We start from the raw sequence: 25,812 nt of genomic DNA on the forward strand, positions 1-25,812 counted from the left end.
GCTACGAATAAGCTACACTTATTACCCCCCTCCCCCACAGGGCGCCTTGAGGGACAAGGTTGAATGCCTTCCCCAGATCCACAAAACACATGTGGACTGGTTGGGTGAACTCCCATGAACCCTCGAGCACCCGATGGAGGGCGTAGAGCTGGTCCAGTGTGCTGTGACGTGACGTGTCAACCAACACAGTCCCACAACATCCAGAGACTTAAGGTACTCCGGACAGATTTCATCTACCCCAGGAGCCTTGCCACCAAGGAGCTTTCTGACCACCTTGGTGACTTCGGCCTGGGTGATGGATGAGTCTGCCTCTGAGTGCCCAGTCTCTGCTTCCTCTTCGGAAGACGTGATGATGAGATTGAGGAGATCCTCGAAGTATTCCTTCCACCACCCGACAACATCCCCAGTCAGGGTCAACAGCTTCCCACCCGCACTGTAGATGGTGTGGGTGGAGAGCTGCTTCTGCCTCTACTGAGGCATCGGACGGTTTGCCAGAATTTCTTCGAGGCCAACCTAGAGTCCTCCTCCATGGCCTCTTCGAACTCCTCCCAGACCCGAGTTTTTGCCTCTGCGACCCCACAGGCTGCCTCCGGAGTCCCACCTGTCAACAAAGACAAGTAGGACTCCTTCTTCAGCTTGACGGCACCCCTTACGTCCGGCGTCCACCACCAGGTTCGGCGGTTGCTGCAGTGAAAGGCACCAGAGACCTTGCGACCACAGCTGCGAGCAGCTGCATCGACAATGAAGGTGGAAACATGGTCCACTCCATGTCTCCAACCTTCCCCGGGATCTGGGAGAAGCTCTCCCAGAGGTGGGAGTTGAAGACCTCGCTGACAGAGGGTTCCGCCAGTCGTTCCCAGCAGACCCTCACGATACGTTTGGGCCTGCCAGGTATGACCGGCTTCCTCCCCTCCCAGCGGATCCAACTCACCACCAGGTGGTGATCACCCCTCTCTTCGCCCGAGTGTCTGAGACACGTGGCCAAAGGTCAGATGATACAACTGCAAAGTCGATTATCGACCTCTAGCTCAGGGTGTCCCGGTGCCACGTGCACTTATTGACACCCTTGTGCTCGAACATGGTGTTCGTGATGGACAAACTGTGGCTAGCACAGAAGTCCTACAACTGAACACCACGCGGGTTCAGATCGGGGAGGCCGTGCTTCTCGATCACCCCCCTCCAGGTCTCACTGTCGCTGCCCACGTGGGTGTTGAAGTCCCACAGAAGAACAATGGAGTCCCCAGTCGGAGCACTATCTAGTACCCCTCCCAGGGACTCCAAGAAGGTCGGGTACTCTGCACTGCCGCTCGGCCATAGGCTGAGACAACAGTGTGAGACTTTTCCAACCCGAAGGCGTAGGGACGTGACCCTGTCGTTCACAGGGGGAAACTCCAACACATGGCGACTGAGCTAGGGAGCAATAAGCAATGCTGACCCCGCCCACCACCTCTTCCCGTGGGCAATGCCAGAAAAGTGGAGCGCCCAGCCCCTCTCCAGGAGTTGGGTACCAGAGCCCAAGCTGTGCGTGGAGGTGAGCCCGACTATCTCTAGTCGGTACCTCTCAACCTCCCTCAAAAGCTCAGGCTCCTTCCCCCCCAGCGAGATGACATTCCACGTCCTGACAGCCAGAGGCTGTGAGTGTGGACCGGGCCACCCGCCCTCGCCCTCCACCCAGTCCTCTCTGCACCCGACCCCCATGGCCCCCTATGCAGGTGATGAACCGACAGGAGGAGGTAGAAATAAATATCAGGATATTAAACATCTGGCCATTGTGTGGAATCATTTTTCCATCATCCAGCTTCTAGTTGGTGCGGACAAGATGCCGATGTTGCTGTGGGCGATATGATCCAAACCCCCTGAATAGTTGAAGGCCACACTAAGGTCCCAATGTGGTCGAACTTTCTGCTTTGTGTCAAAGGTCTGGCTGCAGCATTTTGAATCAATTGGAGAGCCCTAATGTTGGACTGCGGTAAACCAGAAAATACACTCAACAAAAATATAAATGCAACACTTTTGGTTTTGCTCCCATTTTGTATGAGATGAACTCAAAGATCTAAAACTTTTTCCACATACACAATATCACCATTTCCCTCAAATATTGTTCACAAATCAGTCTAAATCTGTGATAGTGAGCACTTCTCCTTTGCTGAGATAATCCATCCCACCTCACAGGTGTGCCATATCAAGATGCTGATTAGACACCATGATTAGTGCACAGGTGTGCCTTAGACTGCCCACAATAAAAGGCCACTCTGAAAGGTGCAGTTTTGCTTTATTGGGGGGGGATACCAGTCAGTATCTGGTGTGACCACCATTTGCCTCATGCAGTGCAACACATCTCCTTCGCATAGAGTTGATCAGGTTGTCAATTGTGGCCTGTGGAATGTTGGTCCACTCCTCTTCAATGGCTGTGCAAAGTTGCTGGATATTGGCAGGAACTGGTACACGCTGTCGTATACGCCGGTCCAGAGCATCCCAAACATGCTCAATGGGTGACATGTCCGGTGAGTATGCCGGCCATGCAAGAACTGGGACATTTTCAGCTTCCAAGAATTGTGTACAGATCCTTGCAACATGGGGCCGTGCATTATCCTGCTGCAACATGAGGTGATGTTCTTGGATGTATGGCACAACAATGGGCCTCAGGATCTCGTCACGGTATCTCTGTGCATTCAAAATGCCATCAATAAAATGCACCTGTGTTCTTCGTCCATAACAGACACCTGCCCATACCATAACCCCACCGCCACCATGGGCCACTCGATCCACAACATTGACATCAGAAAACCGCTCACCCACACGACGCCACACACGCTGTCTGCCATCTGCCCTGAACAGTGTGAACCGGGATTCATCCGTGAAGAGAACACCTCTCCAATGTGCCAAACGGCAGCGAATGTGAGCATTTGCCCACTCAAGTCAGTTAGGACGACGAACTGGAGTCAGGTCGAGACCCCGATGAGGACGACGAGCATGCAGATGAGCTTCCCTGAGACGGTTTCTGACAATTTGTGCAGAAATTCTTTGGTTATTCAAACCGATTGTTTCAGCAGCTGTCTGAGTGGCTGGTCTCAGACGATCTTGGAGGTGAACATGCTGGATGTGGAGGTCCTGGGCTGGTGTGGTTACACGTGGTCTGCGGTTGTGAGGCTGGTTGGATGTACTGCCAAATTCTCTGAAACGCCTTTGGAGACGGCTTATGGTAGAGAAATGAACATTCAATACACGAGCAACAGCTCTGGTTGACATTCCTGCTGTCAGCATGCCAATTGCACACTCCCTCAAATCTTGCGACATCTGTGGCATTGTGCTGTGTGATAAAACTGCACCTTTCAGAGTGGCCTTTTATTGTGGGCAGTCTAAGGCACACCTGTGCACTAATCATGGTGTCTAATCAGCATCTTGATATGGCACACCTGTGAGGTGGGATGGATTATCTCAGCAAAGGAGAAGTGCTCACTATCACAGATTTAGACTGGTTTGTGAATAATATTTGAGGGAAATGGTGATATTGTGTATGTGGAAAAAGTTTTAGATCTTTGAGTTCATCTCATACAAAATGGGAGCAAAACTAAAAGTGTTGCGTTTATATTTTGAGTTCATCTCATACAAAATGGGAGCAAAACTAAAAGTGTTGCGTTTATATTTTTGTTGAGTGTAGAACACTGCAGTAGTCCAATCTAGAAGAGACAAATACATGAATCAGGGTCTCAGCATCAGCCATAGACAGGATGGGACGAATCTTCGCTATATTTCACAGGTGGAAGAAAGCAGTCCTCTTAATATTTCTAATGTGGAGCTCAAAAGACAATGTAGGATCAAAAATTACCCCAAGGTTCCTCACTTTGTCAATGTGAAGTGTGACACATGAGCCTAGGCTAAGTGTTAACTGGTCAAATTGATGCTGATGTCTCACTGGATCAAGAACCATCATTTCAGTCTTATCAGAGTTTAAAAGTAAGAAATTACTAGACATCAGCTTCTCACTGATGCAAGGCAATCTTCTAAGGATTTTATGTGAATGAGATTAGCAGCAATTATCAGCATGTATAACTGGATTATCATCAGGATAGCAGTGAAAGGTAATCCCACAACACCACAGAATATGCTCAAGGGGTGCTATATAAAGTGACAAAAGCAGGGGACCTAGGATGGATGCCTGTGGAACTCTAAATTTCATGTCACTAAGGTTGGATGTAGTATTATTGTACAAGACACAATGGGAACAAAATTCAAACAAATAATGACTTAAATCTTGAATTCAAGAACATTTTCATTTAATTTATATAACACCAAATCACAACAAAGTTGCCTCAAGGCACTTCACACATGTAAGGTCTAACCTTACCAACCCCCAGAGCAAGAACTCAGGTGACAGTGGTAAGAAAAAAAACTCCCTCTGATGATTTGAGGAAGAAACCTCAAGCAGACCAGACTCAAAGGGGTGACCCTCTGCTTGGGCCATGATACTCACACAGCTGATAAAATGACTATACAAGAAATGTTGCCGGTGCACAGGACAGGAGGGTCTCCAGCACAAATACAACTCCCATCTCTGGATGGAGCTGCACCTTAAACAGAGAAAAACAGAATCAGGCATCAGAAAGACAAGAAATACTGTATAATTTGTCAGCATTAAACAAGAAGAAAAACAGAAGAAATATGAAGGTGATTGCCGGCCACTAGCCCTAAACTTCACTAAAAGACCCAGAATTTAGGTAAAGTTGAGGCCGCAGCACGCTCCGTTTACTAATAAAATGAATTAAGAGTAAAAAGCATAGGGAAAATAAGTGCGTCTTAAGTCCGGACTTGAAAGTCTCTACAGAATCTGACTGTTTTATTGATGCAGGGAGATCATTCCACAGAACAGGGGCACGATAAGAGAAAGCTCTGTGACCCAGACTTCTTATTCACCCTAGGGACACAAAGTAGTCCTGCACCCTGAGAACACAGAGCCCAGGCCGGTACGTAAGGTTTAATTAGGTCAGCTTAGGTAGGTAAGTGCCAGTCCATGAACAATTTTATAGACTAGTAGTAGAACCTTAAACTATGATCTCACTGGGGCAGGAAGCCAGTGAAGAGACACCAAAATGGGTGTAATGTGGTCTGTTACTGCCCCATATGTGATGGCGAGTGCGGAGATCACTGACCTGTCTCTGATGGACAGTCTGGAGCTCTTTTTCTTGCTTCTCAGATCATCATTTGAGAAATGGTTAGATATAATTTTCAGATGGGTTTGATTGAATTCAGTTTATTTATGCAATGCCAAATTAAGAAAAACTGCCTCAAGGTGATATACACAAGTAAGATCTAGATGTTACCCTTGCCCTAGGATACTCTGTAACCTTCTGGTGTGCACTGAAATTCGCTGTAATGTTACAAAAAGAATTGATGATGGGATAGAACCTTGAAAAAGTCAATCACTGACAAAGAATATGTTTGTCTTCCAGCTGTGCAGCAAACAGTGCTTTCACTGTGGTCAAACAGGGATCAGATGGTCCTCGACGAGGGCTGCGACGGCCCGTGGTCCTCGACGAGGGCTGCGACGGCCCGTAGTCCTCGACGAGGGCTGCGACGCAAAGAATGACTTGGTCACTGGTTTTCAAGTCCATAAAACATATGTCATGGGCTTAGCCTGGGTGGGTAAAGTCCCCTGACCCTTTTTCCCCCCAAGAAATTTTGCAGTGGTTTGCTGATGTGTTGATACAGAATCGGAACACATCCTCTGGTGTCTTTTCTAAAAATGGGAACCTTTGCCTCTGTTTCCAGTCCAGAGTTAATGTTCTTGTGTCCCCGCTGCATGTGTCCTGTATCCATGTCTCCTAGCTCCTCTTTGCTGCTTTTTCTTCTTTTCCTTCTTCCCTTCTTGTCTCCTGTCTGATCTTCCTGATGGTTATTGGATTTCAGCTGAGGACAGAAGCGTGAGCTGCAGTTTTTTTGCTTCTTTAGTTTTGTTCTGGAGGATTTTCACCAGTCCCACGTTGACGTCACTCTGCTGTGTGAGCACGCTCAGTGTGACCTTCCTGTGTCTGTGGTCATCAGCAGCACCTCCACAGGAAGTCGCACCATCCTACACACAAACAGGTGTGTGTGTGTGTGTGTGTGTGTGTGTGTGTGTGTGTGTGTGTGTGTGTGTGTGTGTGTGTGTGTGTGTGTGTGTGTGAGGAAGATAACCACCTTTATTTCAGCGTCGCTGTCGTCTTGAATGGGAGAGGGTCATATGTCTGTTTGGTCTAATGTGCTCCTCGTCTTCCACCAGTCAGAATACGTGTCTCTGTCTCTCAGTTTCATCGTGGAGGATTTCTCAAGACGTTTGGTGGACATCTCAGAATTGGTCTGGCAGGTCAAAGGTCAAACACCCTGTGCATGTTGTGTGGTTTGTCCTTCCAGTGGCTCACGTACTGTTGTTCTCTCTGACACGTAAGACAAACCAGATGAGTCGGTGGGGGTCAGAAACCGTTCACAAAAGGACTTTGAGCTTTCAGAGTCTTTCTCTTACCATGGAGATGCCACGTTTCGGTCTACAGGGCTGTTGGCTTTCAGCATGTGACATTTTTCTCAAATGTTCAAAGTCTCACTCTGAAATCAAGAAGGACAGCCTATTGATGACCTCTAGGTGGTGCTGTTGTCATTGCAGTTTGAAACATGTAGAGGCTTGAAGTTACCACCAGGTGGAGCCACAAAAAAACAACTTTTAGTAAACATTTGTCCATAGAACAGATTTATTTGGCAGATGTTGGTGATCTTAGTGTCAGATTCCATTTGAGGAAAAACTTGAACCTGCTGATCGAACGTCGTCACAAATGATGTTATGAATCTGCAGATGGAGAAAAGCTCGCTGAGAGTTTCCAGCACCGTCAGTCAAAGGTTACTTTGTGAACGGTGTTTGACCCCTGACCCTGAAGACATCTCACCTGATCCTGATTATGCACTGTGTTGGATTGGCAGTCAATTCATCATTTAGTGATTTCATCCAAAAATGCTTCCACTTGCATTAATTGTTCATTAAATTTTGTGTAATTGAAGAAAAAGCAAAATGAATTTTGGATCCGTCAAATGTTGGAATGAGCTCATCCTGCTTCTGATGTAATTACTTTAAATCCAACAGATTTTCTGCTGTGTGTGTGTGCGTGTGCGTGTGTGCCTTTGTTGTCGAATATTTTGTTTTTTCTGCTGGTTGTGGTGAACACGAGAAATGCCGCCTCCCTCCATCAAAGTCACAGGAGGCGTCATCATTGTCCCGCTGCAGAGCAGCGACGTGTCGCCGCCCCTTTCTGACTGACAACATTCGAGTTCTTGAAACAGAAAATGTTCTTGTTGTGGTCAGGCGCAGTGTCGGTGCACTGTCACCATGAGGCGCCACAGAGCGCCCACAACCTGGTCTGAAGTCCAGCAGAGACTTTTTCTGCTGTCTGTCCAGATGAGTCTCTATCCAGGACAGGACAAACTAAAATCAAACCAATGGGGACCAAGACGGGTCCGGAGGTGGGACGGGCCATCAGGAGGAGGAGGAGTTCGCAGCTCCTGTCAATGAACGTCTGAGCAGGTTCAGGTGGACCTGAGTGTTACAGGGACGGACAGGTGACAGCCTCAAGGGACCAGCAGGGACGCAACATGGACGTGGACAGGCACCACGTGCACTATAGTTCATCGTGACAGGGCCCCAAAGGTTCTAGGTTCCAAACTCGGGTCTGGAAAAGAAACAGGTGTTAAACGGGGAAGCGCTCCACTTCACTCCGTCCCTGTGCTGTTGGAGGATCACAGCTTTCTGGTTTTCCACAAACACTGAATCCCTTTCTGATGTGGTCTCCACCGGGACGGGGGTCGAGTGTGACGCGCTGAATGTGGACCACTTAGATGCTGGAGTCATTTTTATGCTTTCATCCTGATTTTTCCCATTGTCCCCTTCTGGAAGCGACTCTTTCTTTGGAGCTGTGAACCTCTGAGATGTTCAGAAGCAGCTTTTGTTGACATCGTCTCTCCATCTTCAAATCGTGCAAATTATTGGCTGAGTTGACAGTTTTAAAAAGTACTAATTCACTTTTTAACTGGAATTGGAGGGGAGGTGATGGTCTAATGGTTAAGCGTTGGGCTTGAGACCAGAGGATCCTCAGTTCAAATCCCAGCCTGACTGGAAAATCACTAAGGGCCCTTGGGCAAGGTCCTTAATCCCCTAGTTGCTCCCGGTGTATAGTGAGCACCTTGTATGGCAGCAGCCTGACATTGGGGTGAATGTGAGGCATTATTGTAAAGCGCTTTGAGTGTCTGATGCAGATGGAAAAGCGTGATATAAATGCAGTCCATTTACCGTTTATAACTTTTTAACCTTTGACCCGTGTACAAACTGAAACTGCCCTTTGTCCTTATTTTTGCTCTTTTTGTCCAATAAGTCCAGAAGGTTCAGTCACAGATGATCCACACTATGCCTTTATGGAGTCTTTATGATCAGATAAATGATGTGGTGCACTTTTCAAAATGTCTCGAACATTTCTGAGTGGCTGCAGCTGCCACCCTGGATGGCCACCGTACATGTCTGTGTAGGTCCTGATTCACTGAGGCTGGACCCGGTGTCATTCAGTCCCATGAGGTGGTACTGATCAGGTCCAGATTGGACTGTCAGTGTTCCTGGTGAGTCTTCGTCCTCTGTTCTCCCGACACGTCCTGTCTCAGTCCCGTCATTAGCTCCTCATTCACAGAAGAATTCTCTGATTGTCCAGAGACCAGCCTTCAGATGATAAAACGTGAATGATGGAGGGACGAGGTGTTTGGGTTTTCAGGGAAATAATCTCATGTCCTCGTCTTGTGTCAGGAACCTTCCTGATGTCACAGCCACAGACTTCTCCAAGGTCGACCTCCGTCAGTTCAAATGGATCCACTGGGAGGTACGAGTCTCTGTTCACCACTGTAAGCCCTGCCTCCTGACCTATGTTCTGACCTACGTTCTGAAATAAGTAAATTACAAAACATAAGAACATTTAAAAACGTATTTTAAAAATGCAGACCAAGAAAAAACTGCAGCAGTACTGCTATAAAAAGAAACAAAACTATTAATTAAAATGAATAGACAGATTTTTTTTAAAAGCCACAGATGTTACATAGAATCAACAAACTGTATAATTATTTTTATTTCATCTTAATATTATTTTTTACCTCCAATGTAGCTGACTACACTCTGAGTCTGCTTTAATCAGGTCAGAACTGACACTCAGTGGATCATAAAAAACAAGGTGTTAAAACACCAGTCCCCAACGCGCGTGCGCGCACACACACACACACACACACAAAGAAAATCCCGCACAGACCTATTGACTCATTGCCTGCTTCCTGGATGTGTTGTAAATCATCTGACAAACCAAGCCCGGATTCTCCTGTATGTTAAGTGAGGTTTGATCCCAGATTCTCCTGAGCCTGTATCCACAAATCCTGGATCATTCTTAGGCTAAATTCCTAGCAAGAAATCTTAAGGCCAAACTGGGACTCTGAGAATCTTTGTGAATACGGGCCGAGGTTTTTACCTACTTCTATTGTTGTTCTCTGTGCTGGGGTCCTCTGTCAAGCTGTCACTTGATCCCATGTTTTTCCCATAGTCACTGGGTGTTTTGGGTAAGGTTTGATCCCGTCGTCGCTGGGTGTTTTGGGTAAGGTTTGGTCCCATGTGTCACGCTCGGCCCCAACTCAGGGTTTAGGTCTGGACTCTCAGCTTAATTTCCTCTATGGTTTCCTGGTTTTTGTTTTCATATGTGTACACTTTATCTTGTTCATCTCAGTTTGGTTCTGTTTATTACTTTGTTTACTATTTAGTCACTGGTTTCATTCTTTATCTTATCATTTTGTTTTGTTTATTTATTTGTTTATTTGGGACAATGTACATTAATGAACATTTCTGTAAATGCACCAGAATTAGCCTTAGCGGCTATTTTTCATCTGCAGTCCCTGCTTTGCTTTCATTCATTCTATAGTTGGTTATTGTATTCCTTCACTGTGGGTTCTTTAAGTTACTTTAGTCTTAGTTTAGTTCTGTTAATCACATTTGTTGTATAATGCTTAGTCACAGTTTTTTGTTATTATTAATCTTCAGTGTTGCTCATCAGGTTATGTTCCATTTGTTGTTTATTGCATTATTCAGTAGTTACTGGTTTTGTTTTCTGTTCATCACTTATTCTCTGTTTAACCAGTAGTTTGTTTTGCCTTTTTATTATATTTACTTTTCTGTTCCAGCCAGTAACAGTTCCATTCTAGTTTTAGGGCCCTGTCCCACTGGCGTTTAGGAGGATTTGCGGATGGAATGCGCACAAAAGTGGCCCACATCCGCCAAACAACCGCAATAACCGTGTAACATTCCTGTATGAGTTGGCCGCCATCCGAACATGTCCGTGATCATCCGCAGAGGCACGCATGTCCGCAGCCAGGATTTTTGAGCGGCTCAAATTTTTTGAGCCGCTCAAAAATCCTGCTGCGGATGAGATCCGCATCACTGCCTGAACACATACTGAAGACATACGCAGGACATACACACCCAACGCGTCGCATATCCCCTGTCATCCGCTGATATCCGCAACCGACGGGTTGGCGCGGCTTGGCGGCGGACCGGGACAGCGTGCAAAACAGATATGACGCGTGCCCAGCACGGCCACATCACGTTCACAAATGGTATGTCGTGCATGCAGACAGAGTGGGCACAGATGAAGTGAGTGCATCACGGCCGCTGTGCCCCTCATGGGGGCGCCTCCGCGGTCGCCTTCGCTTCTGTTCCCTGTTATATCCGCTTTTCTTCCTCATTTCATGCGCAAATCCTCCTAACCGCCAGTGGGACAGGGCCCTTAGATTTAATCATTAGTTTTCTTGTTTTCCCCTTTTTGACTTGTCACGTTAGTTCTTAGGTTTGCCCCTTTTGTTTTGCTCACATTAATTATTTGAGCACGTCATGTTTCTCACAGTTTTTCTGTCACTCATTTCTCTTGTTTTGCACCGCTTTCTTTTGCCCTCCCGCACTCTCTTACCTTTGTTCACTAAACCACACCTCTTGCCAGAACCTTCCACACACCTGCTTCACATCACCCTGATTAGTTTGCTCCTTATTTAAACCCTCACAGTTCCACAGCTCACTGCCCAATTGTTGACTCTGTTCACTTTCTCACCTTTCGTTCTCATCTTGTTTGCTCTTCAGTGTTTTTGACCTTGCTTGTGAACTCCGACCTCTGCCTCGCTGTTGCCCTGAACTGAGCCTGTTTGTTTTTACTTTGCCTCTGTTTAGCCTGTATTACTCCTCAACGCTGTTTGTATGAACTTTGCTTGTTTTTGGAACCCAGCCTGCACCATGTCTGATACCTCTGCCTGTAAGTTTGACTACCTGTGTACAGAACCATATGCCTGGTCTTCAGATGAAGCTTTTTATTGATTTAAGCAAAACCATGCCTGTGGGTCTGCATTGGTCTCCTCCTGTTTCTTGTGTCAAGCCACCACCAGTCCTGACACCATGCTCTTTGGTGTTTTGGGTACAGTTTAAGCCCATAGTCACTGGGTGTTTTGGCAAGGTTTCACCCCATATTCTTTGGTGTTTTGATGATGCTTGATCCCATAGTCGCTAAGCTTTTTGGAAAGGTTTGATCCCATGTGCTTTGGTGAGATTTGTTTTCTGGTGTTTTGGGTCAACTCTGATCCCCATGTTTTCTGGCGTTTTGGGTCAGCTCTGATCCCCATGTTCTCTGGCGTTCTGGGTCAGGTCTGATCCCCATGTTTTCTGGCATTCTGGGTCAGGTCTAATCCCCATGTTTTCTGGCATTTTGGGTCAGCTCTGATCCCCATGTTTTCTGGCATTTTGGGTCAGCTCTGATCCCCATGTTTTCTGGCGTTTTGGGTCAGCTCTGATCCCCATGTTTTCTGGCATTTTGGGTCAGCTCTGATCCCCATGTTTTCTGGCGTTCTGGGTCAGGTCTGATCCCCATGTTTTCTGGCGTTTTGGGTCAGGTCTGATCCCCATGTTTTGGGTCAGGTCTGATCCCCATGTTTTCTGGCGTTCTGGGTCAGGTCTGATCCCCATGTTTTGGGTGAGGTCTGATCCCCATGTTTTCTGGCGTTCTGGGTGAGGTCTGATCCCCATGTTTTGGGTGAGGTCTGATCCCCATGTTTTGGGTGAGGTCTGATCCCCATGTTTTTTGGCGTTCTGGGTCAGGTCTGATCCCCATGTTTTGGGTGAGGTCTGATCCCCATGTTTTTTGGCGTTCTGGGTGAGGTCTGATCCCCATGTTTTTTGGCGTTCTGGGTGAGGTCTGATCCCCATGTTTTCTGGTGTTCTGGGTCAGGTCTGATCCCCATGTTTTCTGGCGTTCTGGGTCAGGTCTGATCCCCATGTTTTGGGTCAGGTCTGATCCCCATGTTGTCTGGCGTTTGTGATTTATTTTATTTTATTTTATTTTTTTTTTCCGTGTTGTACCTGCTGCAGGGCCGTAACGCTGAGGACCAGATTGAGATGATCCAGCAGGTGATGCTGTACAACAGCACGTTGCCACAGGAACAGCAGATCACTGTGTCTGTAGAGATTGAGAAGACTCGGGAGCCACTGTACCAGCTCTTCCCTTACGGTGACGTGGTGAGGTCTTCTGAGTGTGTTTCCCCGTAGATAAAGTTGGCGAGTTGCACTGCTGGAGTTCTTCTTTTCATCCACTTCAGGTGTTTGTCAGTAAAGACGTCGCTCGTCACTTTGGCTTTCAGACAGCTGAAGCTGCAGTCCGAGGACTCTACAGCCGGCTGAAACATGGGTGAGTTACTCACAAAGCTCTTTGCTTGTTCACACCTTAGACAAACATCAAATCAAATCAATTTTATTTATATAGCGCCAAATCACAACAAACAGTTGCCCCAAGGCGCTTTATATTGTAAGGCAAGGCCATACAATAATTACGGAAAAACCCCAACGGTCAAAACGACCCCCTGTGAGCAAGCACTTGGCGACAGTGGGAAGGAAAAACTCCCTTTTAACAGGAAGAAACCTCCAGCAGAACCAGGCTCAGGGAGGGGCAGTCTTCTGCTGGGACTGGTTGGGGTTGAGTGAGAGAACCAGGAAAAAGACATGCTGTGGAGGGGAGCAGAGATCAATCACTAATGATTAAATGCAGAGTGATGCATACAGAGCAAAAAGAGAAAGAAACAGTGCATCATGGGAACCCCCCAGCAGTCTAAGTCTATAGCAGCATAACTAAGGGATGGTTCAGGGTCACCTGATCCAGCCCTAACTATAAGCTTTAGCAAAAAGGAAAGTTTTAAGTAGAGAGGGTGTCTGTCTCCCTGATCTGAATTGGGAGCTGGTTCCACAGGAGAGGAGCCTGAAAGCTGAAGGCTCTGCCTCCCATTCTACTCTTACAAACCCTAGGAACTACAAGTAAGCCTGCAGTCTGAGAGCGAAGCGCTCTATTGGGGTGATATGGTACTAAGAGCTCCCTAAGATAAGATGGGACCTGATTATTCAAAACCTTATAAGTAAGAAGAAGAATTTTAAATTCTATTCTGGAATTAACAGGAAGCCAATGAAGAGAGGCCAATATGGGTGAGATATGCTCTCTCCTTCTAGTCCCCGTTAGTAATCTAGCTGCAGCATTTTGAATTAACTGAAGGCTTTTCAGGGAACTTTTAGGACAACCTGATAATAATGAATTACAATAGTCCAGCCTAGAGGAAATAAATGCATGAATTAGTTTTTCAGCATCACTCTGAGACAGGACCTTTCTAATCTTAGAGATATTGCGTAAATGCAAAAACGCAGTCCTACATATTTGTTTAATATGCGCATTGAATGACATATCCTGATCAAAAATGACTCCAAGATTTCTCACAGTATTACTAGAGGTCAGGGTAATGCCATCCAGAGTAAGGATCTGGTTAGACACCATGTTTCTAAGATTTGTGGGGCCAAGTACAATAACTTCAGTTTTATCTGAGTTTAAAAGCAGGAAATTAGAGGTCATCCATGTCTTTATGTCTGTAAGACAATCCTGCAGTTTAGCTAATTGGTGTGTGTCCTCTGGCTTCATGGATAGATAAAGCAGGGTATCATCTTTCCTTTTTGCTAAAGCTTATAGTTAGGGCTGGATCAGGTGACCCTGAACCATCCCTTAGTTATGCTGCTATAGACGTAGACTGCTGGGGGGTTCCCATGATGCAGTGTTTCTTTCTCTTTTTGCTCTGTATGCACCACTCTGCATTTAATCATTAGTGATCGATCTCTGCTCCCCTCCACAGCATGTCTTTTTCCTGGTTCTCTCCCTCAGCCCCAACCAGTCCCAGCAGAAGACTGCCCCTCCCTGAGCCTGGTTCTGCTGGAGGTTTCTTCCTGTTAAAAGGGAGTTTTTCCTTCCCACTGTAGCCAAGTGCTTGCTCACAGGGGGTCGTTTTGACCGTTGGGGTTTTACATAATTATTGTATGGCCTTGCCTTACAATATAAAGCGCCTTGGGGCAACTGTTTGTTGTGATTTGGCGCTATATAAAAAAAATTGATTGAATTGATTGATCTGCGTAACAATGAAAATTTAAGCAATGCCGTCTAATAATACTGCCTAAGGGAAGCATGTATAAAGTGAATAAAATTGGTTCTAGCACAGGACCTTGTGGAACTCCATAATTAACCTTAGTCTGTGAAGAAGATTCCCCATTTACATGAACAAATTGTAATCTATTAGATAAATATGATTCAAACCACCACAGTGCAGTGCCTTTAATACCTATGGCATGCTCTAATCTCTGTAATAAAATTTTATGGTCAACAGTATCAAAAGCAGCACTGAGGTCTAACAGAACAAGCACAGAGATGAGACCACTGTCTGAGGCCATAAGAAGATCATTTGTAACCTTCACTAATGCTGTTTCTGTACTATGATGAATTCTAAACCCTGACTGAAACTCTTCAAATAGACCATTCCTCTGCAGATGATCAGTTAGCTGTTTTACAACTACCCTTTCAAGAATGTTTGAGAGAAAAGGAAGGTTGGAGATTGGCCTATAATTAGCTAAGATAGCTGGGTCAAGTGATGGCTTTTTAAGTAATGGTTTAATTACTGCCACCTTAAAAGCCTGTGGTACATAGCCAACTAACAAAGATAGATTGATCATATTTAAGATCGAAGCATTAAATAATGGTAGGACTTCCTTGAGCAGCCTGGTAGGAATGGGGTCTAATAAACATGTTGATGGTTTGGATGAAGTAACTAATGAAAATAACTCAGACAGAACAATCTGAGAGAAAGAGTCTAACCAAATACCGGCATCACTGAAAGCAGCCAAAGATAACGATACGTCTTTGGGATGGTTATGAGTAATTTTTTCTCTAATAGTTAAAATTTTATTAGCAAAGAAAGTCATGAAGTCATTACTAGTTAAAGTTAAAGGAATACTCGGCTCAATAGAGCTCTGACTCTGTCAGCCTGGCTACAGTGCTGAAAAGAAACCTGGGGTTGTTCTTATTTCTTCAATTAGTGATGAGTAGTAAGATGTCCTAACTTTACGGAGGGCTTTTTTATAGAGCAACAGACTCTTTTTCCAGGCTAAGTGAAGATCTTCTAAATTAGTGAGACGCCATTTCCTCTCCAACTTACGGGTTATCTGCTTTAAGCTACGAGTTTGAGAGTTATACCACGGAGTCAGGCGCTTCTGATTTAAAGCTCTCTTTTTCAGAGGAGCTACAGCATCCAAAGTTGTCTTCAATGAGGATGTAAAACTATTGACGAGATACTCTATCTCACTTACAGAGTTTAGGTAGCTACTCTGCACTGTGTTGGTATATGGCATTAGAGAACATAAAGAAGGAATCATATCCTTAAACCTAGTTACAGCGCTTTCTGAAAGACTTCTAGTGTAATGAAACTTATTCCCCGCTGCTGGGTAGTCCATCAGAGTAAATGTAAATGTTATTAAGAAATGATCAGACAGAAGGGAGTTTTCAGGGAATACTGTTAAGTATTCAATTTCCATACCATAAGTCAGAACAAGATCTAAGATATGATTAAAGTGGTGGATGGACTCATTTACATTTTGAGCAAAGCCAATTGAGTCTAATAATAGATTAAATGCAGTGTTGAGGCTGTCATTCTCAGCATCTGTGTGGATGTTAAAATCGCCCACTATAATTATCTTATCTGAGCTAAGCACTAAGTCAGACAAAAGGTCTGAAAATTCACAGAGAAACTCACAGTAACGACCAGGTGGACGATAGATAATAACAAATAAAACTGGTTTTTGGGACTTCCAGTTTGGATGGACAAGACTAAGAGACAAGCTTTCAAATGAATTAAAGCTCTGTCTGGGTTTTTGATTAATTAATAAGCTGGAATGGAAGATTGCTGCTAATCCTCCGCCTCTGCCCGTGCTACGAGCGTTCTGGCAGTTAGTGTGACTCGGGGGTGTTGACTCATTTAAACTAACATATTCATCCTGCTGTAACCAGGTTTCTGTAAGGCAGAATAAATCAGTATGTTGATCAATTATTATATCATTTACTAACAGGGACTTAGAAGAGAGAGACCTAATGTTTAATAGACCACATTTAACTGTTTTAGTCTGTGGTGCAGTTGAAGGTGCTATATTATTTTTTCTTTTTGAATTTTTATGCTTAAATAGATTTTTGCTGGTTATTGGTAGTCTGGGAGCAGGCTCCATCTCTACGGGGATGGGGTAATGAGGGGATGGCAGGGGGAGAGAAGCTGCAGAGAGGTGTGTAAGACTACAACTCTGCTTCCTGGTCCCAACCCTGGATAGTCACGGTTTGGAGGATTTAACAGATCATAAAACCAAGACCAAAGTGGAAGAAACAGAAAATAAACATTCAGGGTCAGACAGAAGGACAAAGAGAGGGAAACAGACAGAGACTGGGGGCAAAACCAGATTCGGGGCAGGTCCAGGGCTAAAACCAGACACTGAGTCACTGACTCCCTGCACAGTGGCGTTTGACTCGCTGAGTCTCTGACTCCCTGCACAGTGGCGTTTGACTCGCTGAGTCTCTGATTCCCTGGCTGCAGAATTTGAAGCAGATTCTGACAGACTTTGAAGTTTTCAGGATCAATGGATTTAATGTCTTGATTTGGTTTATAATCTGTTTTATTAGATCAAATGTGGTTTTGGGCGTAATGGTTAACGAGCTACTAAGCACTGTGCTTCCTTGAAATCATGTTTAACTATTTACAGTGGATTTGTTTGAGGTGCTGGGTGGAATTGCAGATGTCCCAGTTGTCATGAATGCAACATAGTTCTAATATTTTTCTTGCAGGGCGGTCCTTGTATGTGCGTGGGCAGAGCGAGGTGCAGATGCTCTTGGTCCTGATGGTGTGGTTGTCCACTCAGATGCCTTCCCCCCTGAAAGGCTGGTGGACACCCTAGGAGCTGGAGACACCTTCAATGCAGCCATCATCCACCAGCTGTCCACAGGTTAGAGGTCACTGCCATGTCCTAACACCAGCATCCTGTCCAACAGGCGCTGGCCCAGAACAGGTTTAGTGAGGAGAACCAGCAGAATGCAGAAAAGACAAACAGCTGTGTGTGTGCGGTTTTAACCACGCACAAACTGGGGAGAGCTGACATTTGCCGTTTGGGTCAAAGATGAACGGCGCCAAAACCTAAAGTTGATAGGACTATTTTTTAGATTAGAAGATATTAGCTAACAACACTGAACAATGGACATTGATATTTACATTGTGGACTCACACGCCAATCCAGCAGGGGTCGGTAAATCATTTATATATTAAAAACGCACGTGCATGATTTTATTTAGTAAGTTCAATGTAAGTACATAACTCAGCCACATGAGGTGTGCAGCCAGTACATTCTGAGTGCCGGTCCCAGCGCAGAATAAATGAAGAGGGTTACGTCAGGAAGGGCATCCGGCTTAAAACTAGCCAACCCAAACATTCAGACTAAAAATCAACTTTCCATACCGGATCAGTCGAGGCCTGGGTTAACAACATGCGCCACCAGTGCTGTTGCCCAACAGGGTGCCGGTGGAAATTGGGCTACTGCTGGGTGAAGGAGAAGAGGAGGAGAACGTGTCCACAGACAGTGGGAGAAGAGGAAAACTGGAAGGGTGGAAGTGAGAGTCTGGACTTTGAATGTTGCCAGTTTGACTGGTAAAGGGAGAGAGCTGGCTGATATGATGGAGAAAGGTAGACATATTGTGTATGCAAGATACCAAGTGGAAGGGAAGTAAGAGTAGGAGCATAGGAGGTGGGTTCAAGTTTTTGTGTCATGGTGAGGACAGGAAGAGAAATGTTGTTGGGGTCATTATAAAGGAAGAGTGTGTTGGAGGTTAAGCGAGTGTCTGACAGGGTGATGAGTCTGAAGTTGGAAACAAAATCTCCCAACCTACCTGTGGGTAGGTTGGGAGATTTTGTTTTTGACTTCAGTGGGCATTTTGGTGAAGGGAACAGAGGTGACGAGGAAGTAATGGGTAGATATGGTATCAAGGACAGGAATGTGGAAGGACAGATGGTAGGAGATTTTGCAAAAAGGGCAGAAATGGCTGTGGTGAATATCTACTTTAAGAAAAGGGAGAAGCACAGGGTAACATATAAGAGTGGAGGAAGGTGCACACAGGTGGACTACATTCTGTGTAGGAGATGCAAACTAAAAGAAATTGGCGACTGTAAGGTGACAGGAGAGAGTGTAGTTAGCATAGGATGGTTGTTTGTAGGATGACTTTAGAGGTAAAGCAGAAGAAGAGAGTGAGAGCTCAACAAAGGATCAGATGGTGGAATCTGAAGGAGGAAGACTGTTGTGAAATTCAGTGAGCAGGTGAGAGACGGGAACTGGAAAAGTACTGCAGATGTGAAGAGGGAGACAGACAGGAAGGTACTTTCTGTGACATATGGACAGCGAAAGGAAGACAAGGAGTCTTAGTGGTTAAACAAAGAGGTCCAGGAAAGCATAAGGAGAAAGAGGTTGGCAAAAAAGTTTTGGGATATTCGGAGAGATGAAGAAAGTAGACAACAATGCAAGGAGAGGTGAAAAGAGAAGTGGCCAAAGATGAAGAATAGGCATATTGCGAGCTGTACAAGAAGTTGAATAGTAAGGAAGGAGAAAAGGATTTGTACCGATTGGCCAGACAAAGGGACAGAGCTGGAAAGGATGTGCAGCAGGTTAGGGTACAAAAGATGCAGATGGTAATGTGCTGACAAGTGAGGTGAGTGTCTTGAGAAGGTGGAGGGAATATTTTGAGGAGCTGATGAATGAAGAAAATGAGAAAGAGAAAAGACTGGATGATGTGGAGAGAGTAAGTGAGAAAGTACAAGAGATTAGTAACGAAGAAGTGAGAGCAGCTATGAAAAGGATGAACAGTGGAAAGGCAGTTGGTCCAGATGACATTCCAGCGGAGGCATGGAAATGTCTAAGAGAGATGGCAGTAAAGTTTCTAACCAGATTGTTTAATAAAATCTTGGGAAAGTGAGAGATGCCTGAGGAGTGGAGATGAAGTGTGCTGGTTCCTATTTTTAAGAATAAGGGTGATGTGGAGAGCTGCAGTAACTACAGAGGCATAAAGTTGATCAGCCACAGCATGAAGGAAATACACTCAACAAAAATATAAACGCAACACTTTTGGTTTTGCTCCCATTTTGTATGAGATGAACTCAAAGATCTAAATCTTTTTCCACATGCACAATATTACCATTTCTCTCAAATATTGTTCACAAACCAGTCTAAATCTGTGATAGTGAGCACTTCTCCTTTGCTGAGATAATCCATCCCACCTCACAGGTGTGCCATATCAAGATGCTGATTAGATACCATGATTAGTGCACAGTTGTGCCTTAGACTGCCCACAATAAAAGGCCACTCTGAAAGGTGCAGTTTTATCACACAGCACAATGCCACAGATGTCGCAAGATTTGAGGGAGCGTGCAGTTGGCATGCTGACAACAGGAATGTCAACCAGAGCTGTTGCTCGTGTATTGAATGTTCATTTCTCTACCATAAGCCGTCTCCAAAGGCATTTCAGAGAATTTGGCAGTACATCCAACCAGCCTCACAACCGCAGACCACGTGTAACCACACCAGCCCAGGACCTCCACATCCAGCATGTTCACCTCCAAGATCATCTGAGACCAGCCACTCAAGACAGCTGCTGAAACAATCAGTTTGCATAACCAAAGAATTTCTGCACAAACTGTCAGAAACCGTCTCAGGGAAGCTCATCTGCATGCTCGTCGTCCTCATCGGGGTCTCGACCTGACTCCAGTTCATCGTTGTAACCGACATGAGTGGACAAATGCTCACATTCGCTGGCGTTTGGCACGTTGGAGAGGTGTTCTCTTCACGGATGATGCGAAGGAGATGTGTTGCACTGCATGAGGCAAATGGTGGTCACACCAGATACTGACTGGTATCCCCCCCCAATAAAACAAAACTGCACCTTTCAGAGTGGCCTTTTATTGTGGGCAGTCTAAGGCACACCTGTGCACTAATCATGGTGTCTAATCAGCATCTTGGTATGGCACACCTGGAGGTGGGATGGATTATCTCAGCAAAGGAGAAGTGCTCACTATCACAGATTTAGACTGGTTTGTGAACAATATTTGAGGGAAATGGTGATATTGTGTATGTGGAAAAAGTTTTAGATCTTTGAGTTCATCTCATACAAAATGGGAGCAAAACCAAAAGTGTTGCATTTAGATTTTTGTTGAGTATAGTAGAAGCTAGGCTTAGAAAACAGGTGAAAATCTGTGAGCAGCAATGTGGCTTCAGGCTGAGAAAGAGCACTACAGATGCAATGTTTGCTCTGAGAATACTGATGGAGAAGTATAGAGAAGGCCAGAAAGAGTTACATTGTGTGTTTGTGGATTTGGTGCCAAGAGAAGAGTTGTGGTATTGTATGAGGAAGTCTGGAGTGGCAGAGAAGTATGTTAGGGTAGTGCAGGACATGTACAAGAATAGTGTGACAGCGGTGAGATGCGCAGTCAGAATGACAGACTCATTCAAGCTGGAGGTGGGATTACACCAAGGATCTGCTCTGAGTCCTTTCTTGTTTGCAGTGGTGATGGACAGGTTGACGGATGAGATCAGACAGGAGTCCCCATGGACTATGATGTTTGCAGATGACATTGTGATCTGTAGTGAGAGTAGAGAGCAAGTTGAGTCTAGTCTAGAGAAGTGGAGATATGCTTTGGAGAGAAGGGGAATGAAAGTCAGTAGAAGCAAGACTGAGTACATGTGTGTGAATGAGAGGGAGCCCAGTGGAATAGTGCAGTTACAAGGAGTCGAAGTGGTGAAAGTAGATGAGTTTAAATATTTGGGGTCAACTGTTCAAAGTAATGGAGAGTGTGGTAGAGAGGTGAAGAAGAGAGTGCAGGCAGGGTGGAGTGGGTGGAGAAAGGTGGCAGGAGTGATTTGTGACCGAAGAATATCAGCAAGAGTGGAGGAGAAAGTTTACAAAACAGTAGTGAGACAAGCTATGTTGGACAGCTTAGAGACGGTGGCACTAACAAAAAGACAGGAGGCGGAGCTGAAGATGGCAACGCTGAAGATGTTGAGATTCTCTTTGGGAGTGACAAGGATGGACAAGATTAGGAATGAACATATCAGAGGGACAGCTCAGGTGGGACGGTTTGGAGACAAAGTCAGAGAGGTGAGATTGAGATGGTTTGGACATGTGCAGAGGGACCCAGGGTATATAGGGAGAAGGATGCTGAGGATGGAGCCACCAGGCAGGAGAAGAGAGAGGACATGCAGGCGGTTGGTGTGACAGAGGAAGATACAGAGGACAGGGTGAGATGGAGACGATTGATCTGCTGTGGCGACCCCTAACGGGAACAGCCGAAAGAAGAAGTTCAGTGAAAGTACATAATAACATGTATATGTCATGGACATGAACGCGTGAAGTTCTTCAGCATCTCACCATCTCATTTAGGTCCTTCACACGTTTTTCAGTAAATGCTTCTCGGGAGCATTAGCATGGCTAAAAGCCATTTAGCTCCCCTGACCCCCCCTAATTACAGCCCTCTTAACCCCCGGCCACTTTAAGCATTTTTTAATGTAGATGTAAATTAATATTCAAAGTTTTCAGCTAGTTGACTAGGGCCGTACAATCAATCAATCAATCAATCAATTTTTTTCTATAGCGCCAAATCACAACAAACAGTTGCCCCAAGGCGCTTTATATTGTAAGGCAAGGCCATACAATAATTATGTAAAACCCCAACGGTCAAAACGACCCCCTGTGAGCAAGCACTTGGCTACAGTGGGAAGGAAAAACTCCCTTTTAACAGGAAGAAACCTCCAGCAGAACCAGGCTCAGGGAGGGTCAGTCTTCTGCTGGGACTGGTTGGGGCTGAGGGAGAGAACCAGGAAAAAGACATGCTGTGGAGGGGAGCAGAGATCGATCACTAATGATTAAATGCAGAGTGGTGCATACAGAGCAAAAAGAGAAAGAAACAATGCATCATGGGAACCCCCCAGCAGTCTAAGTCTATAGCAGCATAACTAAGGGATGGTTCAGGGTCACCTGATCCAGCCCTAACTATAAGCTTTAGCAAAAAGGAAAGTTTTAAGCCTAATCTTAAAAGTAGAGAGGGTGTCTGTCTCCCTGATCTGAATTGGGAGCTGGTTCCACAGGAGAGGAGCCTGAAAGCTGAAGGCTCTGCCTCCCATTCTACTCTTACAAACCCTAGGAACTACAAGTAAGCCTGCAGTCTGAGAGCGAAGCGCTCTATTGGGGTGATATGGTACTACGAGGTCCCTAAGATAAGATGGGACCTGATTATTCAAAACCTTATAAGTAAGAAGAAGAATTTTAAATTCTATTCTAGAATTAACAGGAAGCCAATGAAGAGAGGCCAATATGGGTGAGATATGCTCTCTCCTTCTAGTCCCCGTCAGTACTCTAGCTGCAGCATTTTGAATTAACTGAAGGCTTTTTAGGGAACTTTTAGGACAACCTGATAATAATGAATTACAATAGTCCAGCCTAGAGGAAATAAATGCATGAATTAGTTTTTCAGCATCACTCTGAGACAGGACCTTTCTTGCTCTTGCTTGCCTCTACTGGTGGTTGGCTCTCACTGCGGTATTGTATCACTTCCTGTTCCGGAGCACAGCGGTGTTTTTCTGTATCTGTTAGCTGTTTAATCTGCGCAGTTAGATTGATCTAGTTATCTAGATTACGATTTGTTTCCCAGTGTAATCTTTACGTGCCTTAACTAAAGCACTCCTTCTGCTGAATCACCTCTAAATTATTTACACATTATTCACTTTGCGTGTTTTTAGGAATCCGCTAGCTTAGCGTAGCTACTAGCTCTTAGCCGATTTAGCATGGCGGCTTCTCCTGTCTCTCCCGCACTTTTCTGCTCTGGGTGTGAATGTTTAGTTATTCCTCGGCCTCCTTTAGCAGTAATGGTACTTGTAATAAGTGTAGCTTATTCGTAGCTTTGGAGGCCAGGCTGGGCGAATTGGAGACTCGGCTCCGCACCGTGGAAAATTCTACAGTTAGCCAGGCCCCTGTAGTTGGTGCGGACCAAGGTAGCTTAGCCGCCGTTAGTTCCCCCCTGGCAGATCCCGAGCAGCCGAGAAAGCAGGCTGACTGGGTGACTGTGAGGAGGAAGCGTAGCCCTAAACAGAAGCCCCGTGTACACCGCCAACCCGTTCACATCTCTAACCGTTTTTCCCCACTCGACGACACACCCGCCGAGGATCAAACTCTGGTTATTGGCGACTCTGTTTTGAGAAATGTGAAGTTAGCGACACCAGCAACCATAGTCAATTGTCTTCCGGGGGCCAGAGCAGGCAACATTGAAGGAAATTTGAAACTGCTGGCTAAGGCTAAGCGTAAATTTGGTAAGATTGTAATTCACGTCGGCAGTAATGACACCCGGTTACGCCAATCGGAGGTCACTAAAATTAATATTGAAACGGTGTGTAACTTTGCAAAAACAATGTCGGACTCTGTAGTTTTCTCTGGGCCCCTCCCCAATCGGACCGGGAGTGACATGTTTAGCCGCATGTTCTCCTTGAATTGCTGGCTGTCTGAGTGGTGTCCAAAAAATGAGGTGGGCTTCATAGATAATTGGCAAAGCTTCTGGGGAAAACCTGGTCTTGTTAGGAGAGACGGCATCCATCCCACTTTGGATGGAGCAGCTCTCATTTCTAGAAATCTGGCCAATTTTCTTAAATCCTCCAAACCGTGACTATCCAGGGTTGGGACCAGGAAGCAGAGTTGTAGTCTTACACACCTCTCTGCAGCTTCTCTCCCCCTGCCATCCCCTCATTACCCCATCCCCGTAGAGACGGTGCCTGCTCCCAGACTACCAATAACCAGCAAAAATCTATTTAAGCATAAAAATTCAAAAAGAAAAAATAATATAGCACCTTCAACTGCACCACAGACTAAAACAGTTAAATGTGGTCTATTAAACATTAGGTCTCTCTCTTCTAAGTCCCTGTTGGTAAATGATATAATAATTGATCAACATATTGATTTATTCTGCCTAACAGAAACCTGGTTACAGCAGGATGAATATGTTAGTTTAAATGAGTCAACACCCCCGAGTCACACTAACTGTCAGAATGCTCGTAGCACGGGCCGGGGCGGAGGATTAGCAGCAATCTTCCATTCCAGCTTATTAATTAATCAAAAACCTAGACAGAGCTTTAATTCATTTGAAAGCTTGTCTCTTAGTCTTGTCCATCCAAATTGGAAGTCCCAAAAACCAGTTTTATTTGTTATTATCTATCGTCCACCTGGTCGTTACTGTGAGTTTCTCTGTGAATTTTCAGACCTTTTGTCTGACTTAGTGCTTAGCTCAGATAAGATAAGATAATTATAGTGGGCGATTTTAACATCCACACAGATGCTGAGAATGACAGCCTCAACACTGCATTTAATCTATTATTAGACTCTATCGGCTTTGCTCAAAAAGTAAATGAGTCCACCCACCACTTTAATCATATTTTAGATCTTGTTCTGACTTATGGTATGGAAATAGAAGACTTAACAGTATTCCCTGAAAACTCCCTTTTGTCTGATCATTTTTTAATAACATTTACATTTACCCTGATGGACTACCCTGCAGTGGGGAATAAGTTTCATTACACTAGAAGTCTTTCAGAAAGCGCTGTAACTAGGTTTAAGGATATGATTCCTTCTTTATGTTCTCTAATGTCATATACCAACACAGAGCAGAGTAGCTACCTAAACTCTGTAAGGGAGTTAGAGTATCTTGTCAATAGTTTTACATCCTCATTGAAGACAACTTTGGATGCTGTAGCTCCTCTGAAAAAGAGAGCTTTAAATCAGAAGTGTCTGACTCCGTGGTATAACTCACAAACTTGTAGCTTAAAGCAGATAACCCGTAAGTTGGAGAGGAAATGGCGTCTCACTAATTTAGAAGATCTTCACTTAGCCTGGAAAAAGAGTTTGTTGCTCTATAAGAAAGCCCTTCGTGAAGCTAGGACGTCTTTCTACTCATCACTAATTGAAGAAAATAAGAACAACCCCAGGTTTCTTTTCAGCACTGTAGCCAGGCTGACAAAGAGTCAGAGCTCTATTGAGCTGAGTATTCCATTAACTTTAACTAGTAATGACTTCATGACTTTCTTTGCTAACAAAATTTTGACTATTAGAGAAAAAATTACTCATAACCATCCCAAAGATGTATCGTTATCTTTGGCTGCTTTCAGTGATGCCGGTATTTGGTTAGACTCTTTCTCTCCGATTGTTCTGTCTGAGTTATTTTCATTAGTTACTTCATCCAAACCATCAACATGCTTATTAGACCCCATTCCTGCCAGGCTGCTCAAGGAAGTCCTACCATTATTTAATGCTTCAATCTTAAATATGATCAATCTAT

The 25,812-nt window shown here is 45.0% G+C and overlaps 1 protein-coding gene across 3 annotated transcripts in view; it reads left to right on the plus strand.

Annotated features, from left to right (window-relative positions):
• The window catches only part of khk (ketohexokinase), a 74,612-nt gene that overhangs the window by 25,086 nt on the left and 23,714 nt on the right, over positions 1 to 25,812 (plus strand). The window contains exons 3-7 of one of the 3 annotated variants that reach the window (XM_034164431.1): positions 5,950 to 6,084; positions 8,810 to 8,882; positions 12,443 to 12,589; positions 12,670 to 12,758; positions 17,253 to 17,410. In XM_034164431.1, coding sequence (XP_034020322.1) covers positions 5,950 to 6,084; positions 8,810 to 8,882; positions 12,443 to 12,589; positions 12,670 to 12,758; positions 17,253 to 17,410 — 602 coding nt within the window. Of the gene's footprint in view, positions 1 to 5,949; positions 6,085 to 6,285; positions 6,421 to 8,809; positions 8,883 to 12,442; positions 12,590 to 12,669; positions 12,759 to 17,252; positions 17,411 to 25,812 lie in introns of all 3 variants that reach the window. The other 2 variants (XM_034164439.1, XM_034164447.1) reach the window with 2 other exon arrangements.

The sequence above is a fragment of the Thalassophryne amazonica genome, chromosome 3 (genome assembly GCF_902500255.1).
Source record: "Thalassophryne amazonica chromosome 3, fThaAma1.1, whole genome shotgun sequence".
Lineage (NCBI taxonomy): Eukaryota > Metazoa > Chordata > Actinopteri > Batrachoidiformes > Batrachoididae > Thalassophryne > Thalassophryne amazonica.